Source organism: Salmo trutta, chromosome 40, assembly GCF_901001165.1.
Source record: "Salmo trutta chromosome 40, fSalTru1.1, whole genome shotgun sequence".
NCBI lineage: Eukaryota > Metazoa > Chordata > Actinopteri > Salmoniformes > Salmonidae > Salmo > Salmo trutta.
In genome coordinates this window covers 18937901-18960417 of record NC_042996.1, presented here as the reverse complement: position 1 = coordinate 18960417, position 22517 = coordinate 18937901, and the positions used below count along the sequence as shown (strand labels likewise).

Here is a 22517-nt window from a genome sequence, read left to right as displayed (position 1 = left end):
CTCTTTAATAGTGAGCTGTAGCAGCAGCAGCCTGTGTGAGACTGTAACAGTTGCAGTGTCATTTCTCTATTTTCTTTAACCAGGTAGGCCAGTTGAGAACAAGTTCTCATTTACAAGGGCGACCTGGCCAAGATAAAGCAAAGCAGTGCGACAAAAACAACAACACAGAGTTACACATGGGATAAACCAACATACAGTCAATAACACAATAGATAAAATCTCTATACAGTGTGTGCAAGTGTAACTACCCTATGTGGATGTGGTGAAGGTGGGTGAGCCTGGGTGAGCCTGGGTGAGCCTGCTGAGTACTGTTATGGGATCCAGCATCATTAATTAGGCTAGTTTACTCCGCTCTAAACCCACGGTGTACAGTTAATTGGCATTTGGCAGCATGTCCACTGCAGTTTCCTTTGAACCTTGACAGAATGTACATGGAATAAAGAAAACAAAGCCCTCGACCAGAGCACTAGATGATGAAACATAATGAAAAGCCAGAAGGACTATTAAAAATAGAATAGGAGTCTTCTACTGAATAGACACCTGCTAGTGTTGCAGACGAAAATGTGTCTGGGTCAAACCAGTAACCGATTCAACTGCAACCTGGGTTAGGATCAATTACATCCAATCATGCTCATATATAATTACTGCTTATAAAACCTTTATTAACTGTGTATTATGATACTATTTATAATATGAGCAATTTGCCTTAATAAAGCAACGTGACCTCTTTAGAACTGTGAATGAAGCAGATCACACACCTGATGCTATAGAACCAAAAGGGCCTCTTCAAATGAATGGTTCCGTTTAGAACCCAGAACCCTTTCAGAACTCTTTTCTTCCCTAGCTCTGTAAATCATGTTCCTTATCAAAGCAACGTCACCTAAAGAGACCTGTGATACAAGCAGATGATGCATAACAGAGAAGCTGCCTGTTAGCCATCAGGTTTGACTGGTTTATCCCTGGGTGCTTATGACGTCCTGTGACCCTACAACATCTGGTCATTAGTCCCACGTGTAGTTATGTCATCCTAATGCTACGTACATAATGAGGAGAGAGAGAGAGAGACCCCTCTCCTTCTGGACGATCAAATGATCGATGTCTCTTAATGTTTGTAAGAAGACGTCCACAGGACCTCTCTCCATCTCTCTCGATCTAATTAGATTTGTTTGCTATTTCGGGCCGTTGCTTTTACATGTTAATAAATGAGTTTAGTCTAGAGTTAAATGTCAAAGAATCACTGATATGGTTTATCTCCTCTTCTGATTTCAATGTCGGCAGTTTGGAATGGAGGAGAGAGACAGATGAATGTCGGTCTTATCTGCTCTATAGCTATCTGTTTAGCCCTGTGTATCTGTCTCCAGAGACGGGAGTGTGAGTGGGTGTGTGGGTGTTCGTGGAAACAAACATAGTGGCAGGATCTCACTTCTCGTACCGTGTTTCTGTAAGCAGGCCTTTCTCCTGTGACAGAATCCATTGTGCACATTGCATCCCGAAGTGTTCATGCTGAGTCTCTCTTCACGTTCACTCGCTCTTCTGCTTTTTCTGTCATGATTATTCACCAGTACAGGGTGTTTCATCAGACTATACATCTAATAGAGGATGTCAACAGTAGTCATGGTAACATGTAATATGGTAAATGACTAGAACAAAGTGATCTGAGGGAACTGCTTGCGCCCCAGACAGTCTAATGTATGGATGGAAATAAGAGTTAGCTACGCAGTACGGGATAGGCACACGTATCTCAAGTTAAGACCCAGCTCTGTAATAAGAACAGAAGAGTTAGAGGTGATTTGGAACATGTGATTTGCCCACATCATTTGGCATCTCATCTGTCTCCCCTCCATGTCTCTCTCAAACACGGACGCATGGACGCAGACACAGACACGCACACACACACACCACTGTTGAGGGCCAGTGTGTGTCGTGTTCCATAGCGCTCCATGTGTAAAATGCGATTAGAAGTGTAGAACCGGACGGACCTTTACGCTGCAGCTCAGAACAGAGCCGCTCTGTCCCTCTGTGCTGCCAGCACAACAAAGTCTTCGTGGAAGGATGAATCTTGTTAAAAATATTTTCTTATGTGTCTCTATTTGGGCGTCTAAAACAACTATAATTGTCTTAACATGAAGAGAAGTTAGACTCAGATTTGGATATAGCATACCGTATCATAAAGCTCTCATTTTGATTCCGAGGTATCTTTTGATGTATCTGAAAGCAATATTATTGAATTATTCATGCCTATGCTTTATTTAAACCCTTTATTTTGTATATTTTCCGTAAATGTATTTTATCAGCGTGACATTCCTAGTCAATTGTTATGCAAGCGTACTTAGCCTATACCACTAATACACTTATTGACTATCTGAAGCATTTAGTCACAGTTATTAGTGCTATCTCCATCCCAGTCATGACACTGAGTGCGGCATATTGTCTACTTGGTCTTACTGCGAGTTGTTCCCTAGCAATACTATGCCATATGGTTCTCAGTATACCCTGCTATAGCCCAAGAGATGTCAATAATGAATGAATCATGTCTATAGGGGCGGCAGGTAGCCTAGTGGTTAGAGCGTTGGGCCAGTAACCGAAAGTTTTCTAGATCGAATCCCCGAGCTGACAAGGTAAAAATCTCTCGTTCTTTCCCTGAACAAGGCAGTTAACCCACTGTTCCTAAACAGTCATTGTAAATACAAATTTGTTCTTAACTGACTTGCCTAGTTAAATAAATAAAATGAAAATATAGCAACATGCCAGTACCAGTCTATGCATTACTACTCTATTACTCAGTCGTACTCATAATGTTGACATGCACAGCAAAATCAGTGGTGTACATTGAACTCTGAAAGTGTCAAATGTACACTATTATCAGTGAACATGTAAGTCCCACTGTGCTGGTGTTCAAATAAAACTTTTGAAAGTGTTAAAGATTTAACTATGTTGCAGTGTTCCCCAGAACTGGATTGTGGCATTTCCAAAACTCAACTGTAGAGTAATATGCAACATCTACAGTGTAAAACATAACATTTGATTTAGAGTAAACTGGGCTCACTTTGCTTAGTGATGGCGCTGTTACACTTTCTCAGTGTCAGAAATTAAAACCTGTAGTGTTACAGTACATCATTGTCGGTGTTTTTTTAAAGCCTAATTTGCATATTTCCCAGGGTGCCTTTTCTTTTTGAGTAAATTGTAGACTTAACACCCATAACTGTATTTCTTAGTGACAGAGACATGGTGGTTGATTTATTTCCTTTTAACAGCCTGTGGCTTTCACCAAATGAGTTCCTAGGGGAATGTTATCATTCAAATTAAACTCTGGCAATACAGTCCATATATCATAAGGCCTTAATTATTGGCCTAGTAAGTGTCCTCGTTTTACACTAACACAGTGGCCACATCAGGCCTGCAAGTCACATTTTACTGGCTTGCAAAGGGATGTGTAATTTCAATTGGAATCCAGACATAGTTAGGATATCCAACAGTTGGAATTTGAATTCCCACGCAACCTGCATAGAATGACTGTGAAGAAACTTGATTCAAAAACACACCTATACCATTTAAACCGGTACAACCATTTCAGTAATGTGTGCAATAAATCTAACTGATTGGATTAGTTTGTACACTACCGTTCAAAAGTTTGGGGTCACTTACAAATGTCCTTGTTTTTGAAAGAAAAGCACATTTTTTGGTCCATTAAAATAATATCAAATTGATCAGAAATACAGTGTAGACATTGTTAATGTTGTAAATGACTATTGTAGCTGGAAACAGCTGATTTTTAATGGAATATCTACATAGGCGTACAGAGGCCCATTATCAGCAACTATCACTCCTGTGTTCCAATGGCACGTTGTGTTAGCTAATCCAAGTTCATAATTTTAAAAGGCTAATTGATCATTAGAAAACCCTTTTGCAATTATGTTAGCACAGCTTAGAACTGTTGTTCTGATTAAAGAAGCAATAAAACTGGCCTTCTTTATTCTAGTTGAGTATCTGGAGCATCAGCATTTGACGGTTCAATTACAGGCTCAAAAAGGCCAGAAATAAAGACCTTTCTTCTGGAACTCATCAGTCTATTCTTGTTCTGAGAAATGAAGGCTATTCCATGCGAGAAATTGCCAAGAAACTGGAGCTCTCGTACAACGCTGTGTACTACTCCCTTCGCAGAACAGCGCAAACTGGCTCTAACCAGAATAGAAAGAGGAGTGGGAGGCCCCGGTGCACAACTGAGCGAGAAGACAAGTATATTAGAGTGTCTAGTTTGAGAAACAGACGCCTCACAAGTTCTCACCTGGCAGCTTCATTAAATAGTACCCGCAAAACACCAGTCTCATCAACAGTGAAGAGGCGACTCCAGGATGCTGGCCTTCTAGGCAGAGTTGCAAAGAAAAAGCCACATCTCAGACTGGCCAATAAAAAGAAAAGATTAAGATGGGCAAAAGAACAGACACTGGACAGAGGAACTCTGCCTAGAAGGCCAGCATCCCGGATGCCTGACAAGAGCAAGGTTTGTGTCACGGTTGCCGTAGGGTAAAGTGGACCAAAACGCAGCAGGAATATGTGCACTCATCTTCTTTTATTAAATGGACAAAGAAGGTAAACCAAAACAAACACAAAAAACCCCCAGAAACACAAAGGCAACAGAGCTATACCCAGCACAATCTCCCACAAAAAAAAACATGAAAACGAACTCCTACTTATAGGACCTTCAATCAGAAGCAACGATAACCAGCTGCTTCCAATTGAAGGTCCAACCCCAATAAACTAAACATAGAAATAGACTAGACTAGACAGAACATAGAAATACACTAACATAGAACAGTGCACAAAAACCCCGGAATACATATATCAAACACCCCTCTACATAGACACATACCCCGAACTACATAAACCAAATACCCCCTGTCACGTCCTGACCAAACTACAATAACAAATAACCCCTATACTGGTCAGGACGTGACAGTTTGTCTGTGGCTGGGCGGTCTGTCACAAAGGACAGTGTTGTTTAAAGGAGAGAGACTTTAGTAAGAGGCAGTGGGAGATGGTGGGTCTGGGGGAATGAGATGACTGAGGCTGGGGGGGAACCCAGGGAAAGCTGGTGGGAGAGGGGCTGCAGACTGCAGTGAAAGATGGAGGGGAACCTCAAGTGAAAGGTGGTTGGGTGGGTGGGGGCAGTGAAAGATAGGGGAGTGTGTGTCCATGGCGATGGGGGAGGCAGCAAAGGATGTCAGTGTGGAAATCAGGGTGGCCAGACACCACAAGACATTATACGGTTGTCAACGAGTCCAGTGCTGATGCTCCCAGCATGCTGATGGAACTGATGGGAAACCTGTGATGCATCTCAACACTGCCTGTCACTTCCTCTTCCCGTCTCCTTTCCTCCAGGAAGCCACATTAGACTATTGAGATGCTTATATAGCTCAGTGCTGTGATGCTGAGCAGATGAACACGGTGCATTTCACTGCACTCAGAGTGGGAGAACCGACTGGTTCTAGCATACACGCGCACACACACACACGTGCACACACACACACACACACCGTCCCCACTAACTCACATGGACACGATCCTACGTACCCAAGTAACAAATAAACACTCTACCAGTGTACACACAGTCTTGACTTCAAAGTGGGACTGAGCATTTATGTCATCATCAACCACACAATCCCAGTGGGGCTGACTACAGGAAGTGCAGTGACTGTACCTGGCTCTAAAATACTGGCTCTGCGTTATGAAGCTCTCTGTTTCTCCGTTTTCTCCCGCTCTCTGTGTTCTCTCCCCTCCCCAGGGGTGTCGCTCTCTGTGCCTGATTTATTTATGAGTTCTTCTTGGGAGGAAGGATCTGAAACTTTGTGTTTATTATTTTAGGCCATCCCTCACCAGGAAACTCCCTGGCTAGCGGCTCACATTAATAACAGGCTTTTTCATGGGTTGTTTGTTCACAAATGCTGTATTTCATGGAGAGTTTTGTGGAGGGGGCAAGTAAACCCCCTCCATTAAACTTAATCTCATTAAACAGAATTTGGAGAAAATCTACCTTGACACAGCCTTCAGAGTGCAGGACCATAGGGGAGATTGATGGGCTCTTCTTGAGTGCGATGCACAGCACACACTCATTTCTGTCAATGGATGCAGCAGAATCAGGGGAGGAGTAGTCGCAGAGGCATCGAATCTGTCACAGACAAACTCCCATGATGAATGAGCAGACCTTCCACAGGCCTATCACTGAGAACAGGACAGCTCTGTCCAGTGTCTTAAACTCAGAGCCATTTTAGCGCCAATGGCTCTGGTTAAAAACCCAGTTGTTCTCTACAGAAGGTGAAGTTAAACCACACAGCAAATTCTCCAGTGTTAAATCAACAGAGTGTTAAATTGAATGCTGGTCCAGTGTCTATACGGGTCCACACTTTTCAGTGTTAAATTAACTCACTGCTTAGTGTAAAGCCTTGGTTTTGGTTGAGACATGGTTGTTGCATTCATCCATGTTCAGTCCTGTGGCCTTCACCAAGTGAGACCCTCAGCAAATATGTTATGTCAATTCTTTAACACACTGCAACACAGGGCTAGTTTTACCTTAATACCGTGGCCTGAAACTCATGGTTTACAGGCTACATCAGGCCTGCAAATCACATTATGCTTGCTTGTAAAGTGATGTGTAATTCCTATTGGAATCCAGCCAGAGTGGGGATATCCAACATTTGGACATTTTTATTCACACACAACCTGCATTAAGAATGACTGCTGAGTTGGGAAGGCTAAGATACAAGACTAATTAAATTATCTAAATGTAACCGATGTGAAATGGCTAGTTAGTTAGCGGTGGTGCGCGCTAATAGCGTTTCAATCAGTGACATCACTCGCTCTGAGACTTGAAGTAGGGTTTCCTCTTGCGTTGCAAGGGCCGTGGCTTTTGTGGCGCGATGGGTAACGATGCTCCGTGGGTGTCAGTTGTTGATGTGTGCAAGGGTCCCTGGTTCGAGCCCGGGTTGGGGCGAAGAGAGGGACGGAACCTACACTGTTACATAAACTGGAACAACCATTTCAGTAACAGGTGCAATACGTCCGCTTAACAGATTAGATTAGTTTAGAAACATTTATGTTATTTATATTTGAGTAGAACAAGATGAATTAACCAATGAATTTATATGCAAAAACAGAGATATTGAAAAAAGCTATTCTAAAAATCAACCTGAAATGCAGCATGCTGGGAAATATGATAATGATGGGCGTGGTTTTGGTTTAACACTGGTTATTTGAACCAACACTGGGGGTCTTTTACACCAATGAGTGTTAATTTAATAATTACAGAGTTAATTTAACACCTGAATCAGCGCAAGAAAAGTTACACTAAAAATCAACTCTAGGTAACACTGTCCGATTTGCTGTGCAGCAGCACTCAACTTGATGGCGAATGAACAAATTTCCCTCTTGGGGACAATGAAGAACTGTCAATAAAAAAAAGATTTATCGTTTCCAAGAGGGATGTTTGTTCCACTGTCGTTTCGCTGTCCAGTTGTTCTGAACAGTTGTTCTAACCCCCAGCTGTTCCCCAATATTACCACCTCCACAAGTAGGCTTCTAGGTCTCACGTTCCCACGGTTACCACATGTCACATGTCCTCTGACCTCCCTGCAACAGCTGGACCATGACACATTCCCATAGGCCCTCTCAAAGACCGACACACCTCATCATGACATTGATTTATGTTGTTATATACTGTATAAGTCCCCTTGGAACAATGCAGCGTTTGACAGCAATATCCCCTGTTTAATTTGGGCCGAACCCTCTTCAATCTTCCCCCTGTATGACTCCAGTGGAAGACCTGCAAGTAGAACCTGCTAGAAGAGAACACATGCTACTAATTCCCTAATTCACACATGGCTTTCAGTCACAGCAGCTGTGACATGAACATGTCATGGGGTGTGGCAGGGAGGTATGTATATCTCACTTCATGTCCAACAGGTGCTCTCTAGAATGTTCTCAGTGTGTATTGATCAAAGGAAAGAATAATGATGACCATTGGCATTTGGCATCGTGGATGCACTTCTGCTCTGCTAAAGCTCTTGAAGCGTCTCACTGCACAGACTCAGAGATGGTGCCAGTCTTTCTGTCTCAGTGCCTCTTGTTTGATGCGAGTAGCATATTACTCCTGTCCCCTCACAGACGGAGGATGTGTTGTACGATCCAGATACGGGATTTCACGCCCCAGTAAACGGACCATGACCGTGGCCGTACGGTGAGTCCCTAGGGACAGTGAAGTGAACCACGTGCGCTGGGCGGCTGAGCGGTTCAGTGCCAAGCCAGAGTAAAGTGAATCCTTCCTGTCTTTTCGTTTCAGTCTGAGCCAGCTTTCATCTCTCTCAGGGGTCCACAAATCGGCTATTCATTAACATTCTAGTGAGACTCTCCTCTGCTACAACAACACAGTGTACAGTACAGTCGCACACACACACACACACACCCACCATCCATCCATCCATCCATCCATGGTTATACACTGTCCTTACTCATTAGTAGAAGGCCAGGTCAGCGACTCCATGTCCTGTCTAGACTAGAGTGTTCAGGTTTGGCCTTTCTGTCATGACTGGCTCTATTGTAACAGATACACTTTTCGTTCCTGACCATGGCAGGCAGGCGCCCACTCAGTCTATTTGATCTGGGGTTAAAAGAAGAGGTCAACACTCCGTGTCCAACTAATTCACTTAATGACGGTTAGAAACCACGTTGGCCTTGAACCAAAGAAACAGGAACATTTGAGTGTGACTGTAAGATAGACTTAGGAGCATCATCATTAGAGCTGATGGTGACAGAGAGAAGATGGAGAGAAGGAGCGAATGAAAGAAAGAGGAGTGAGAAGGAGGGAGAAGGAGGGAAAGCCGAGAGGTTTCAGGCCAGCTTGAGTGTGACGCGTTCGTTGGTGATATAGTCGTATATGGGCCCCATCGTTAGTGCTGATGAGGACCAAAAGAAGGAGAGAAAAGGAGTGAAAGAGAGAGGAAAGGAAGGAGGGAGAGAGCCGAGAGGTTGCAGCTAGCGTTGATAATGGGCTCATTAATATCTCACTGTGCGGGATTGTAATCTAATTTGCCTCTGAGTTTTCTCTGTGACACTGAGCCTGGAGCAGGGCCAGGACACTGGGTCTCAGATGGATCTGTCACAAGGGAGTGGAGGGGGGGCTGTGTGTGTGTGTGTGTGTATGTGTGTGTGTCTGTGTGTGTGTGTGTAGTACAGATCTTTCTTTTCCCAGGTCTGTTCCCCTCTAGAAGTTATAGCATACAGTTAGTATTGTGGCATCAAACAGAGGTCAGCGGTACATGGTAAAGACCTATCCTAGATCCTGTATGCTATAGAATGGAGAGTATGTATTCATATCAATGACTGTTTCTTCAATGGTGACAATGAACATTCTCCCTTCATCCCCCCCCTCTTAGTTTTTTACAGTATGGTAAAAACAATAGGATTATATGGAGCATTAGGCCTACCACGTGACAACAACATAGGATAGAAACAAAGTTGGTCATCATGACCCTTAACCTCTGACTTAACATAAAAACAACAACACAGGTGGGTTAGTAACTAAGAAGTAGCTCGGTAGATACAAAGCAATGTGAGTAACTCGATTTCCAGGAAGTAAACAATACTTAGAATTTTTCTCACTCCAGATTTTGGTTTATTTTTTCACATGAACCAGTGGAAATCAATCATCCGTAACCAGTAAAACAAGTGACCAGCGGTGAGCAGTAACAGCAGCCCATGCAGTCAGAAAGATCAGGTGTCCTGTAAAGTAAAGGATGCCATCTGACACTGATTCCAGCTAATACTCTGGAGCTCCTTCTCTGAGTGACACACACACACACACACACACACACACACACACACACACACACCAGGCTGCCAGCTATCTGTTTCCTTTCCTTCATGGCACAGAGAGCGCTATTATCCTCGGACATTACCGGGTCAGAAAGAGCGTGTCCACTGGGTAACTGAGCTATTTGAAATGGAGAGGTTTGAGTGGCGGTAAGAGGAGGGCGTAGGAGGGAGATTGTCACAGTAGTGTAAATGTCAGCAGTAGGTATAGTATAGTGCTCTTAAAGTGGACTCTGATACGGATCATTAGGCTTCCATCCTGTTAAGATCTGTGGGATTAAATCCACTAAAGCTTAATATTCTTCATTCGATCTACACAGCGACACTCTGATAGTGTAAAACAACCCGAAGCCTCTGTGTGTGTGTGTGTGTGAGAGAGAGAGATATGGAGAGAGATAATGTAATGAGAGTGAAATTGGGGAGAAAGATGGAGGGGAAAGAGAAAGAGATATACAAAGAGGAGGAGGAGGCAGAAACCCATTAGAGCAGTAGATGTGTGTAAACTTTGTGCCGTAGCAGACACACACACACACACAAATACACACATAAAGGCACACACACACACATACAGATTGAGCAGCCATTTTCCCTAGACCATTCATCCCTCTCAACACTGTTGTCTCTTTCCAGTAATTACTTTGGACCTTCTGAACTCTACTGAGGTGTCTCATCTCCTCCACAGTGTGTGTGTGTGTGTGTGTGTGTGTGTGTGTGTGTGTGTGTGTGTGTGTGTGTGTGTGTGTGTGTGTGTGTGTGTGTGTGTGTGTGTGTGTGTGTGTGTGTGTGTTGTTCCCACACATCACCGTATAGCCATTACCTTCTACTGTCTCTGTAGCAGATAGCTCACTACATCACGATGTGGATGTGGAATGGGGAGAACAACGCGATCTCTCTGGGTGAGTCAATAAAGATGACCAGTCCTTCATCACGTTCCCATTAACCGAGCTGTTTACAGAGAACTCTGCTGGATGAGAGAGGCATGAACGAGGGATGAGAGGGGCTGAAACAATCAGCACTGTGACGTGCATAGAAAGTGGGTGGAACGTGACCCTCATCAGTCACTCCAGCCAAAGGCTTGTAAACAGAGAAAAAGGGAGAAGGAGAGAGAGAGACGTGCCCTCTATCTCGTGACTCACCACTTTTATCGTGTTCCTCACCCCTCTCTCCTGTGCCTCACCCATCTCCTCTCCCCTGCCCTTGAGAAGAGAGTGAGTTTTGAGAGACACTCAACAAAGGGCAGCTCAATCATATCCCTGTAGGTAAACTAAATGGTCGGGATGTGTCCTTTGACGTGAGAGAAGAAGTATGTCTTCATATACAATGTCATGCAGCAGGTGCTGGGGTCTCACGTGACATAGTGTGCATGTTTTTCTCAGTCAAGCGTATTCTAACTCTATTTTCCCCCTTCTCCTCTCTCTCTCGCTCTCTCTCTCTCTCTCTCTCTCTCTCTCTCTCTCTCTCTCTCTCTCTCTCTCTCTCTCTCTCTCTCTCGCTCTCTCTCTCTCTCTCTCTCCCCCTTTCTCTTATAGTGGCCTTGACAGAGGCATACTTCAAGGCCCAGAGAAAATTCACAGACGACATCGACTGGTCCTACACAGGTCAGTACAGTTACATGAGCCGTATTCATGCCATGGGGTATTGAGGTTTCGAATTACAGTGGGGGGCTGAAATACCAATGTGAGCGTCGGTCACCCCCAAGAAACTTCGGGAACCCTCAAGAGTCGATGTATAATGCAAACCCTGCAGACATTTGCCTCTACTCTGCCTCTCAGTGACAGATCAGAGCATATGGTTAGAATAGTGTCCTACGGTACCTCAGCCCTGACTGGTGCACTAATGTTAAACCTGCTCAACACAACCAACGCTGCCGGTCTTTTCTCCACATGCTGACAGACATAGGGGATTAAGCTCAGTTATCCTAAGCCCTTACCAGGAGGGATTGCTCCATCAGTGAGATAGACCTGACTTGACTGGTCTAGCTTGTTCAATTCTAACTGTGTTCTGGTTGAGGGAAATTGAGCGAGGGTGTTTCAATTGCTCTAAGGGCCAGTCACGTTAAAAAGCTAAATAGTCAGTGAAACGTATTTTCAGGCATGAAAGGCATTTTCTTTCATGTCCCGTCGTGTGTATGATTTCCATCCTTCGTCCCAAATGACTTAATTTCATTACACTCTCTCTGTCAATTTGTATTCAAATAAGAAACAATTCTGCTTGCTTGGTAATAGGCGTTATACTTTACATTTTCCACTCTGCTGCTCCTAAAGTTCAGGGCCCCGTCACAACAAGCTGAGTCCCAGAGAGACGGGAGAGAGACTGCAGGGCTCAAGTGTGGATTGTGTGTGTGTGTGTGTGTGCATGTTTGTGCCTTTATTTATGCTTGCATGTGTATGCCTTTGTCCGTGCATGTGTGCATGTGCATGCATGTGTGTGCGCGTGTGTGTGTGTTGTGGAGCAGATTTGTTTATCAGCCCGTGATATAACAGTAGTGAGTGTGCTGTCAGTATGAGGTACTGAGCCGCGAGGAAGAGAATTAACATGTGAAAGCGCACACCTCATTGTGAGGCACAGCGCACAGTATAGGAGACAGAGAAATGGGGAAAGACAGAGAAAGAGGGAGAGAAAGAATAGAGAAAGAAACCTATGGAGAGAGAGAAACACGGAAAACGTGAAGAGGAAGTGAGAGAGAAAAAGGGAGATAAACCTTCTCGGACGTTACCATATGGTGGCTAGCTTTTAAGCTTTAATGCTGGTAGCCTTTACGGAATACGCAATCCTCTTGGAATATGCAACAGCATTTGCTCAGAATGTCTTGGCTCAAGGTTGCACTCCCATTAAGTGGCTCTTTACTTTTGAGATCCATTGGTATGATTTATATTATACTGAACATTAATTAGATTGTCAGTATTCCCCTGAGTTAGAGTACGAAATGTAATTTCTCTGTAAACATTTGAATGTCAAACAGACAGTGTGAGCTAAAGGATTTATCTTTGTACAGGCAGTCTATCACAATCACATAGGTGATAAACTGTATACAGTGAGGGAAAAAAGTATTTGATCCCCTGCTGATTTTGTACGTTTGCCCACTGACAAAGAAATGATCAGTCTATAATTTTAATGGTAGGTTTATTTGAACAGTGAGAGACAGAATAACAACAAAAAAAATCCAGAAAAACGCATGTCAAAAATGTTATAAAATGATTTGCATTTTAATGAGGGAAATAAGTATTTGACCCCCTCTGCAAAACATGACTTAGTACTTGGTGGCAAAACCCTTGTTGGCAATCACAGAGGTCAGACGTTTCTTGTAGTTGGCCACCAGGTTTGCACACATCTCAGGAGGGATTTTGTCCCACTCCTCTTTGTAGATCTTCTCCAAGTCATTAAGGTTTCGAGGCTGACATTTGGCAACTCGAACCTTCAGCTCCCTCCACAGATTTTCTATGGGATTAAGGTCTGGAGACTGGCTAGGCCACTCCAGGACCTTAATGTGCTTCTTCTTGAGCCACTCCTTTGTTGCCTTGGCCGTGTGTTTTGGGTCATTGTCATGCTGGAATACCCATCCACGACCCATTTTCAATGCCCTGGCTGAGGGAAGGAGGTTCTCACCCAATATTTGACGGTACATGGCCCCGTCCATCGTCCCTTTGATGCGGTGAAGTTGTCCTGTCCCCTTAGCAGAAAAACACCCCAAAGCATAATATTTCCACCTCCATGTTTGACGGTGGACGGTGGTGTTCTTGTTTGACGATGGTGTTCTTGGGGTCATAGGCAGCATTCCTCCTCCTCCAAACACGGCCAGTTGAGTTGATGCCAAATAGCTCCATTTTGGTCTCATCTGACCACAACACTTTCACCCAGTTGTCCTCTGAATCATTGAGATGTTCATTGGCAAACTTCAGACGGGCATGTATATGTGCTTTCTTGAGCAGGGGGACCTTGCGGGCGCTGCAGGATTTCAGTCCTTCCCGGCGTAGTGTGGTACCAATTGTTTTCTTGGTGACTATGGTCCCAGCTGCCTTGAGATCATTGACAAGATCCTCCCGTGTAGTTCTGGGCTGATTCCTCACCGTTCTCATGATCATTGCAACTCCACGAGGTGAGATCTTGCAAGGAGCCCCAGGCCGAGGGAGATTGACAGTTCTTTTGTGTTTCTTCCATTTGCAAATAAACGCACCAACTGTTGTCACCTTCTCACCAAGCTGCTTGGCGATGGTCTTGTAGCCCATTCCAGCCTTGTGTAGGTCTACAATCTTGTCCCTGACATCCTTGGAGAGCTCTTTGGTCTTGGCCATGGTGGAGAGTTTGGAATCTGATTGATTGCTTCTGTGGACAGGGGTCCTTTATACAGGTAACAAGCTGAGATTAGGATCACTCCCTTTAAGAGTGTGCTCCTAATCTCAGCTCGTTACCTGTATAAAAGACACCTGGGAGCCAGAAATCTTTCTGATTCAGAGGGTGTCAAATACTTATTTCCCTCATTAAAATGCAAATCAATTTATAACATTTTTGACATGCGTTTTTCTGGATTTTTTTGTTGTTATTCTGTCTCTCACTGTTCAAATAACCCTACCATTAAAATTATAGACTGATCATTTCTTTGTCAGTGGGAAAATGTACAAAATCAGCAGGGGATCAAATACTTTTTTCCCTCACTGTATACTGAATGTCAGGTTCTGTGTTCATATTTGAACATATGGAACATGTGGAATGTGTTGTTTTTCAGACTGTGTATCCTTGTGTGCTCTGCTACTGTGTTTCCAAAGTTGATACAGTACAATCCACGGTATCAACCCGTTAACCCCTCTCCCCAGGGGTCCCAATGATCCGTTAACCCCCTCCCCCATTTCCCCCGTCTCCATCTGCCAGTGTGAGTGTGTAGTCTCTATCCTCTGATAACCCCAGTCCCCAGTGTAGGCCACGCGAGACAGGGTCCCCAGCCACCACAGCAGCCCATTTCCTGCATGTGTAAACCCTCTAATCTCCTTCTCATGGCTACAGGGTCTGTGTGTCCCTACACTCTCCTCACTCTTTGTCTGCCTCTTTTTCCTTCTGCTGGGCTCTAACACAAGGGACAGAATAAATGATCCAACTCTCTTCTCCATCAACGTGTAACGGAGGTGGCTTGCGTGATGACTAACCTCGCCTGAGACCTGAAGACTTGCGTTAGCTCCCCCAAGCTAATGCTCAGCGGGCTAACACAGGACGGACCCAGTCTTACACAAACACACTGGCCGGCATAATGCACATTCAGTACAGACAGCAGCCTGTGCAGCAGCTTCTAACAGCTCTAACGGGCTGTTAACCACCACCTCATTGACTTACTCCAGCTCTGCTTTCGTAGTCATACAGGCAGTCGTTAGTTAGTGTTGTTTCTGCTCCAGTTGTCCCCAGCCGTCTTCTCCCCCTCCTGTCCTAGAGCTGCTGAGGTTGGTGGTGAGGTAAGGGTTGAGTTGCCCCCGCTCCCTTCTCCCTCTCCGGAGCCTGGGTTCGGGTTAGGCCCTGGGGTAATAGTGTAGTAGCTGGGGCTTAGGTAATAATGCAGCAGGACTCAGAGACCCAGGAAGAGACTTAGTCATGCTGGATGGTGATGTGTTTCAGGGCATCATTATACTGACTGAGGACCTCTAGTACAGTTGACAGATGGGGGGGGGGGGGGGGGGGGGGGGAGTGGAGGAACAGGACCCCCTCCCCCCACACACACACACACACACACACACACACACACACACACACACACACACACACACACACACACACACACACACACACACACACACACACACACAATGATGGCGTGTTTGCTTAGCTAAATCCTAACATACATGAATTCATTTGCTTGAATCCACTCTCCTTGCTGCCTATGTCTTCTTACATGAAAGGGCAACAGCTAGAGTGAAGAATGTTCATGCTGTATTCTACAAAATACAAGACAGGAAAGTAGGCTTGATCTATCAGACAACCAATAACAGATGTTGTTTGTGGGAGGTCGGAGGATGAATAACAGCCACTTTTATCCTTATTGTATGTCTTTCATCCTACAAAACTCTTTGCTAAACAGAAAACAGAGAGAGTTGCCTGATAGTGATATGTTAAGTGATTTATCTGTTATTCATTTTGACAAGTTGGACGCATCTCCAAAATGTTAGTTCTGCTCCACTGAGCCCTATTACAAGGGGGTTACCCTCTTTCTTTAGCCATTTAAACAACTGTCACTGACTGCTGGTAAGTTGGGATGATTTCTTTATCGAGAGGACAAAGAGGTAGCTGAGTGTGTGTGGTGTGTCTGTGGTGTGTCTTCGTGTGTGGTGTGTGTGTGGTGTGTCTGCGTGTGGTATGTCTGTTTTTGTGGTGTGTGTGTGTGGTGTGTCTGTGTGTGTGGTGTGTCTGTGTGTCTGTCTGTCTGCGTGTGTGGTGTGTCTGTGTCTGTATGTGTGGTGTGTGTATGTGTGTGGTGTGTGTGTGTGTGTGTGTGTGTGTGTGTTGTGTGTCTGTGTGTGGTGTGTCTGTGTGTGGTGTGTCTGTGTGTGTGGCTGTGTGTTGTGTGTCTGTATGTGTGTCTGTGTGTGTGGTGTCTGTGTGTGTGGTGTGTCTGTTTGTCTGTCTGTCTGCGTGTGTGGTGTGTCTGTGTCTGTATGTGTGGTGTGTGTATGTGTGTGTGTGTGTGTGTGTGTGTGTGTGTGTGTGTGTGTGTGTGTGTGTGTGTGTGTGTGTGTGTGTGTGTGTGTGTGTGTGTGTGTGTGTGTGTGTGTGTGTGTGTGTGTGTGTGTGTGAGTCAGAAGTTGGCTGTCTTAGTCCCCAGGGACATTCAACCTTTCAGAGAAACAGAACGCCACATTTCTCCTCCTCTACTATAAAGACTGACTCGCTAAAAGACCAGTCATTACATGTGAGTCACATAGTGTACTGGGATGTCAATCATCTGTCATTTGAGGCTCGGTTTAAAAGTAGTGCAATGTAATGGGGGACAGACCCTTTGTGTGTGTTCCTGGTAAGACTGACAGAATACGTGTTGCTCCTGGCACATAATTCTCTTCCGAACCTCTGCAGCTACTTGTTGCCATGGTAGCATCTTATGCAGTAGTGTTGTGTCATGGCATTTATGCCAGATGAGACCCCATGACCACCCGACAGCCCCTTTTCACTTTGCTGCCAGCATAGGAGAAGCACACACACACACACACACACGTTCAGGCACACAGTCACATATGCAAGCATGCACAAACACACACACCAAATAAAGAGTCAAACTCTTTCCCAACCTACACACACACACACTCACACGCACAGGCACACTTGCACACCAAATTGACAGGCACACTCCTTGTTGTCACACAGACCATTTAAGTGGCACAGTGTCATAACGGTCGTATTGAGGAGACCAAAACGCAGCGGGTATAGTGATCACCTTCTTTATTTACTTACTAAAGTGAACACTTAAATGAAAAAAATAAACGACAACCAACAGTTCTGTAAGGTAACCCAACTATACAGAAAGCAACCACCCACAAAGACACAGGAAAAACAGGCTGCCTAAGTATGGCTTCCAATCAGAGACAACGAAAGACACCTGCCTCTGATTGGAAGCCATACCTGGCCACACATAGAAAAAGAAACATAGAAATAGAAAACTAGAACCAAAATCCCCTAGAACCAAAAAAAAACTAATCACACAAAACAAACACCCCTTGCCACGCCCTGACCATACTACAATTACAAATGACCCCTTTACAGGTCAGGACGTGACACACAGCCAGAAGCTACTCTCGCCTGTCACCAACGCAGTAAACTGTCATTCAACTCACAATGGCAATACGGCTGAATTCAGAGTGGAAATGATTTGACCCCATAAATGGCTGTGAATGTCGGTCATGCCTGATAAACTCTTATCTTTCGCACCTGACCTCCTCCTTTGATGACTCTGTATTCATTCTACTGGGTTATTAGCCAGTAGAGTTATAATGAGAGGGAGGGGGGAGGGAGAGAGAGAGGGAGAGAGAGATGTTTACTGTTAATGTTTACTGTTCATTTTTAATTGTTTATTTCACTTTTGTTTATTACATATCTCACTTGCTTTGGCAAAGTAAACATAGGTTTCCCATGCCAATAAAGCCCTTAAATTGAAATTAAATTGAGAGAGAGAGAAAGCTGCTGGGAAGACAATATCTCTCTCTCACTCTCACACTCGTTCACACACACAGCGAGATAGAGTATTTATTATGAGAGAGGGAGGGTGGAGGGAGAGAGATACAGTCGTTTTTAGGACACTGGGGAGAGGAAGAGGTGATAATGAAGTCTTTCCGCCTCTCCTCTCAGTGTGCAGCCTCAGCCTGGCCGTTCTCATGCTAACGTCTCTGAGCTCAGACAATAACAACCGTCTCGTTACTCCTTTACAGCAACATGCTCCCTCACCCTGCTTAGGGTCAGCAGACATCTCAGAGACTCAGCAGGGAATGTCATAATACTCACAGTACAGTATGATGTGGATGTATGCTAGCATACTGTACATATGGCTTATTGTATGGATGTACTTACTGTAAGTGATGTACTGTATATGACGTACAAATGTAGGATCTGAAATTTCAAAGTGGAAATTACAAATGACCTGACCAAATTCACATAGAAATGTGAGTTATAGAGCTCTCATTCTCATTGAAAGCGAGTCTAAGAAGCGGTAGATCTGTTCTATGTGCGCTATTTCTATGCTTTCCGTTCTTAAGTTTTGTTTTTGCATCTTTTACTTTCGGTTTTGTACACTAGCTTCAAACCGCTGAAAGGACAATATTTTTGGTTATGGAAAATATATTTCACAGCGGTTTAGATGGTACAATGATTCTCTACACTATACTAGCTTATTTTGTCACATGAACTACTCGAGTTTTAGCAACCAGGAAACGGCGGAGCGATTTCTGCATATTCTGATATTTATCCTGCAACACGGCGATCAAATTAACTTCCTAAATCTGTATGCTACCTGCTCAGCCATTTGTGACAAACTGTCAGGCCATCTGCTCCGTTAACTCCTCGTCTGCTGGACTAGAGGGCGACGCAGTAGAGCTGATTCTGTATGGGCTGTGTGTAAACACAGTTGGGGTTAAAGTTCACTTGAGGATTATGAGGATTGGTCATTGCAGGAGTTGTCATCACAATGGATATTGAGGGATTATTTAAATGGGAAAAAATTCTGTTTTGCAGCGGGAAACAAATACTAAACAGGATTATACTCTACTGTAGCTGACCTCTATAAAGTATTTCCTTTAAAGCCGTTCTCCCTGCAGGGTTGTGTGGGAGTTGTTCAGCTACATTACCTGCTGCCTGCACTGTGAAGTCAATTCCAAATCACAGTTTGCCATCTCATTCCCATCTTTGGTATTACTGATCCATTGTAAAGATTCTTCCTCTCTATGTTGTCCTTCTCAGGCCAGTTGAACCAGAAGATCTGGGGTAAGAGGTACCCGGCGTGTAACAATGCCCGTCAGTCACCCATCGACATCGATGAGACGTTCACCCAGGTCCGGGTGGAGTACCAGGGCCTGCAGCTGGAGGGCTGGGAGAAGAAGACCCCAGAGACCACCACCATCAACAACGACGGCAACACAGGTACTGTACTACATGATCCGTTAAATATCCAACCCATGCTGGTACAGTTCGGGTTGGCATTATAGTGTGAAAAGGATAATATCGTCGGTCGTGCTCAGTAGGCGCGAAACGCCACATGGTTATTAATAATTAGTAAGAACAGATTGTTTCAGTGTCATATGAATCTTCATATACAGAGATAGTTACGGAAGTATAACTCAATATGAGTGATGGGTTTATTGAGAGAGAGACAGAGACAGATAGATGGAGAGAGCAAGAGACAGAGAGAGAGAGAGAGAGAGAGAGAGAGAGAGAGAGAGAGAGAGAGAGAGAGAGAGAGAGAGAGAGAGAGGGGTGAGAATAATAGGTCTGTCTTCCAGAGGAAATGAAATGACTCTTGGATATCATCTCTCCAATATGTCTCCCTGTGGCTGTGTTATGAAAATGCTGCCAGTAGGGTAGTATTAATCTCTCTGTTCCAATACGCTGACAGAAAAGCAATTTACCAATAAAACTATCTCTTTGAAACATCTATTATGATTCTATTGTGTGAGGATAGGGATCAGGCCAGGGAGACGGAGGAGGGATGTTTTGTGTAGATGTGTAGATGTGTTTTCATATGGAAAAGGATATTATGGCTTCAAAGACATTATGGTTGTATTGTAAATGTAACGTTTAAATGTGCTGAACATGTTCTGTATTTGTAATTCGAAATTAGACTGTGGCATGTACAAACGGTAAGTACCATTGCGTATTCTGCCAGAGACCTGTAATTAAAAGGATGTGTGTCCAAGCACATCGCTGGTGGGTGGGAAGCCTCGGAAGCCCAGGCTTCTCACGTAGTCGAGTGAACTAGACAGGCTTTGGAAGGCTGCCCAAGCAAGACTAGTGGGTGGGTAATATGGTTGTGTGTGTGCATGTGCGTGTGCATGTAGGTTTTTGCGTGGGCATTAATGTGTGTTGTGTTCCAGTGGTGCTAGGCCTGGACGGGGAGTACTATGTGAGTGGCGGTGGTCTGAGTACCAGGTTCAGGTTGGGGAGGATGACGTTCCATTGGGGCCGCTGCAACGCCTCCTCAGACGGATCAGAACACAGCCTTAACGGACTCAAGTTCCCCCTGGAGGTGGCACATCGATCAATCAATGAATCAATCATAGCAAATACCACACCACATCACGCCACACCGCACCTACAGTACACAGTATGACCACACGTCACTTTACGCCGACATTACAAAACCCACAATGAGTAACAATCTCTCTCTCCCTCTCTCTCTGTCTTTGTCTCTCACTCTCTCTCTCTCTCTCGCTCTCTTTCTCTCTCTCTCTCTTTCTTTTTTCTTTCTCTCTCTGTCTTCCTCTCTCTCTCTCTCTGTCTCTCTCTCTCTCTGTCTCTCTCTCTGATCCAGGTGCAGATCTTCTGTTATGAGTCCGACCTGTACCGGTCTATAGACGACGCGGTGAAGGACGGAGGGAGGATCGCAGCGCTGGCCGTCCTGTTTGAGGTGGAGCTCTGAACCAATATCCACACCGCATACTACTTAGCATGAATCGATGCACGCTAGATAGTATGCTAGCGTGTTAGTATGTCAGCTCACTGTGATTTCTTCTCCGCAGACCAGCCTGGATAACAATGACAACTACGACACCATCATAGAAGGTGTCAACAGCGTCAGCAGGTTTGGTATGCAGCTGCTCATTACTCTACTCTATTTATTTGACTCTATTTTTATGTTCCATTTATTTCTATATCTATATTCGGAGGCTTCAGGGGTCCCAGTGGCCTACCGAAAAGCAGGTGTATCTATCACTCTCACATCACTCTCTATCGTTCAGGTAAGACTGAGAATGTCGAGCCCTTCTCTCTGCTGGCCCTGCTCCCTAACTCTACTGATAAATATTACATGTACAACGGTTCGCTCACCTCCCCGCCCTGCTCTGAGACGGTGGAGTGGATCGTCTTCAAACACCCCGTGCCCATCTCTGAGACACAGGTGAGTGTCACACACAAACATAAACATGGGGGTACACACACACACACACGTGACGATGTCATACAGTGAGGCAGCTTTCCAAGTGTGAGGAACAGAGAAGAGCAGGAGAACAGGAGTGTGTGTGTGTGGTTGTGTGTGGCTGGCAAAACGCCAAGTGACGTGGGCATCGATACTCAGTGGGCACAGATCTCAGCCTCTCAAAGACACCACGAAAATAGAGCAGCACTCTCCCTGATTTCTGCCATGACAATCCTTTAAGCCCTCCACTATCAGACCTTACACACACACTCACACAAAAAAATATCAATATTTCACTACAGCAGCAGTAACAGTAGGAGCAGGAAGACAGTACAGAGACAACCCCCTCCACAGGGGAGGACCTTCCCATTTCCCCTCCACTTCCTGCTCGTTTTAGAAAGGGAGAAGTAAGGTAGTGGCAGAAACAAGCTGATGACTCAGCCATTTAAAGGTCGTGGTGCTACTTTGGGGAAGCACACAAGACATACATGAATGCACATCTCACATCTCTCTCTCAATGTCTTTCTCTCAATTCAATTCAAGGGGCTTTATTGGCATGGGAAACATAATGTTTACATTGCCAAAGCAAGCGAAGTAGATAATATACAAAAGTGAAATAAATAATTAAAAATGAACAGTAAACATTACACTCACAGAAGTTCCTAAAGAATAAGGACATTACAAATGTCATATTTTGCATCTCTTTCTCTTTCTCTCTCTCTCTCCCTCTCAGTTGGAGGTGTTCTGTGAGGTGATGACCATGCAGCAGGCAGGCTATGTGATGCTGATGGACTATCTGCAGAACAACTTCAGGGAGCAGCAGCAGCAGTTCTTGGGCCAGGTCTTCTCCTCCTACACTGGAACAGAGGAGGTCCTCACTCCCAGTATGTATCCGTAACTCTTAACCCTGAACCCTAGCCTCTGACCCCTGACCCTCACACTCCTTCTACACAGGCACAGTTGAGGTCTTCACCCCCAGTTCGTACCTGTAGGCTATACCCTGAACCCTAACCTCTAACCCTAGACCCCTAATCCTTACCCTCACCTTACACTGGCAAATAAGGAGGTC

At 44.7% G+C, this 22517-nt stretch overlaps 1 protein-coding gene across 6 annotated transcripts in view; it reads left to right on the top strand.

The window, feature by feature from the left end:
* Window positions 1–22517, top strand: part of LOC115180085 (receptor-type tyrosine-protein phosphatase zeta) — a 57810-nt gene that overhangs the window by 5595 nt on the left and 29698 nt on the right. For all 6 annotated transcript variants that reach the window (XM_029741998.1, XM_029741995.1, XM_029741997.1 and 3 more), the window contains exons 2-8: window positions 11391–11459; window positions 19279–19458; window positions 20409–20560; window positions 20846–20941; window positions 21054–21120; window positions 21273–21430; window positions 22182–22332. In XM_029741998.1, coding sequence (XP_029597858.1) covers window positions 11391–11459; window positions 19279–19458; window positions 20409–20560; window positions 20846–20941; window positions 21054–21120; window positions 21273–21430; window positions 22182–22332 — 873 coding nt within the window. The remainder of the gene's footprint in view (window positions 1–11390; window positions 11460–19278; window positions 19459–20408; window positions 20561–20845; window positions 20942–21053; window positions 21121–21272; window positions 21431–22181; window positions 22333–22517) is intronic.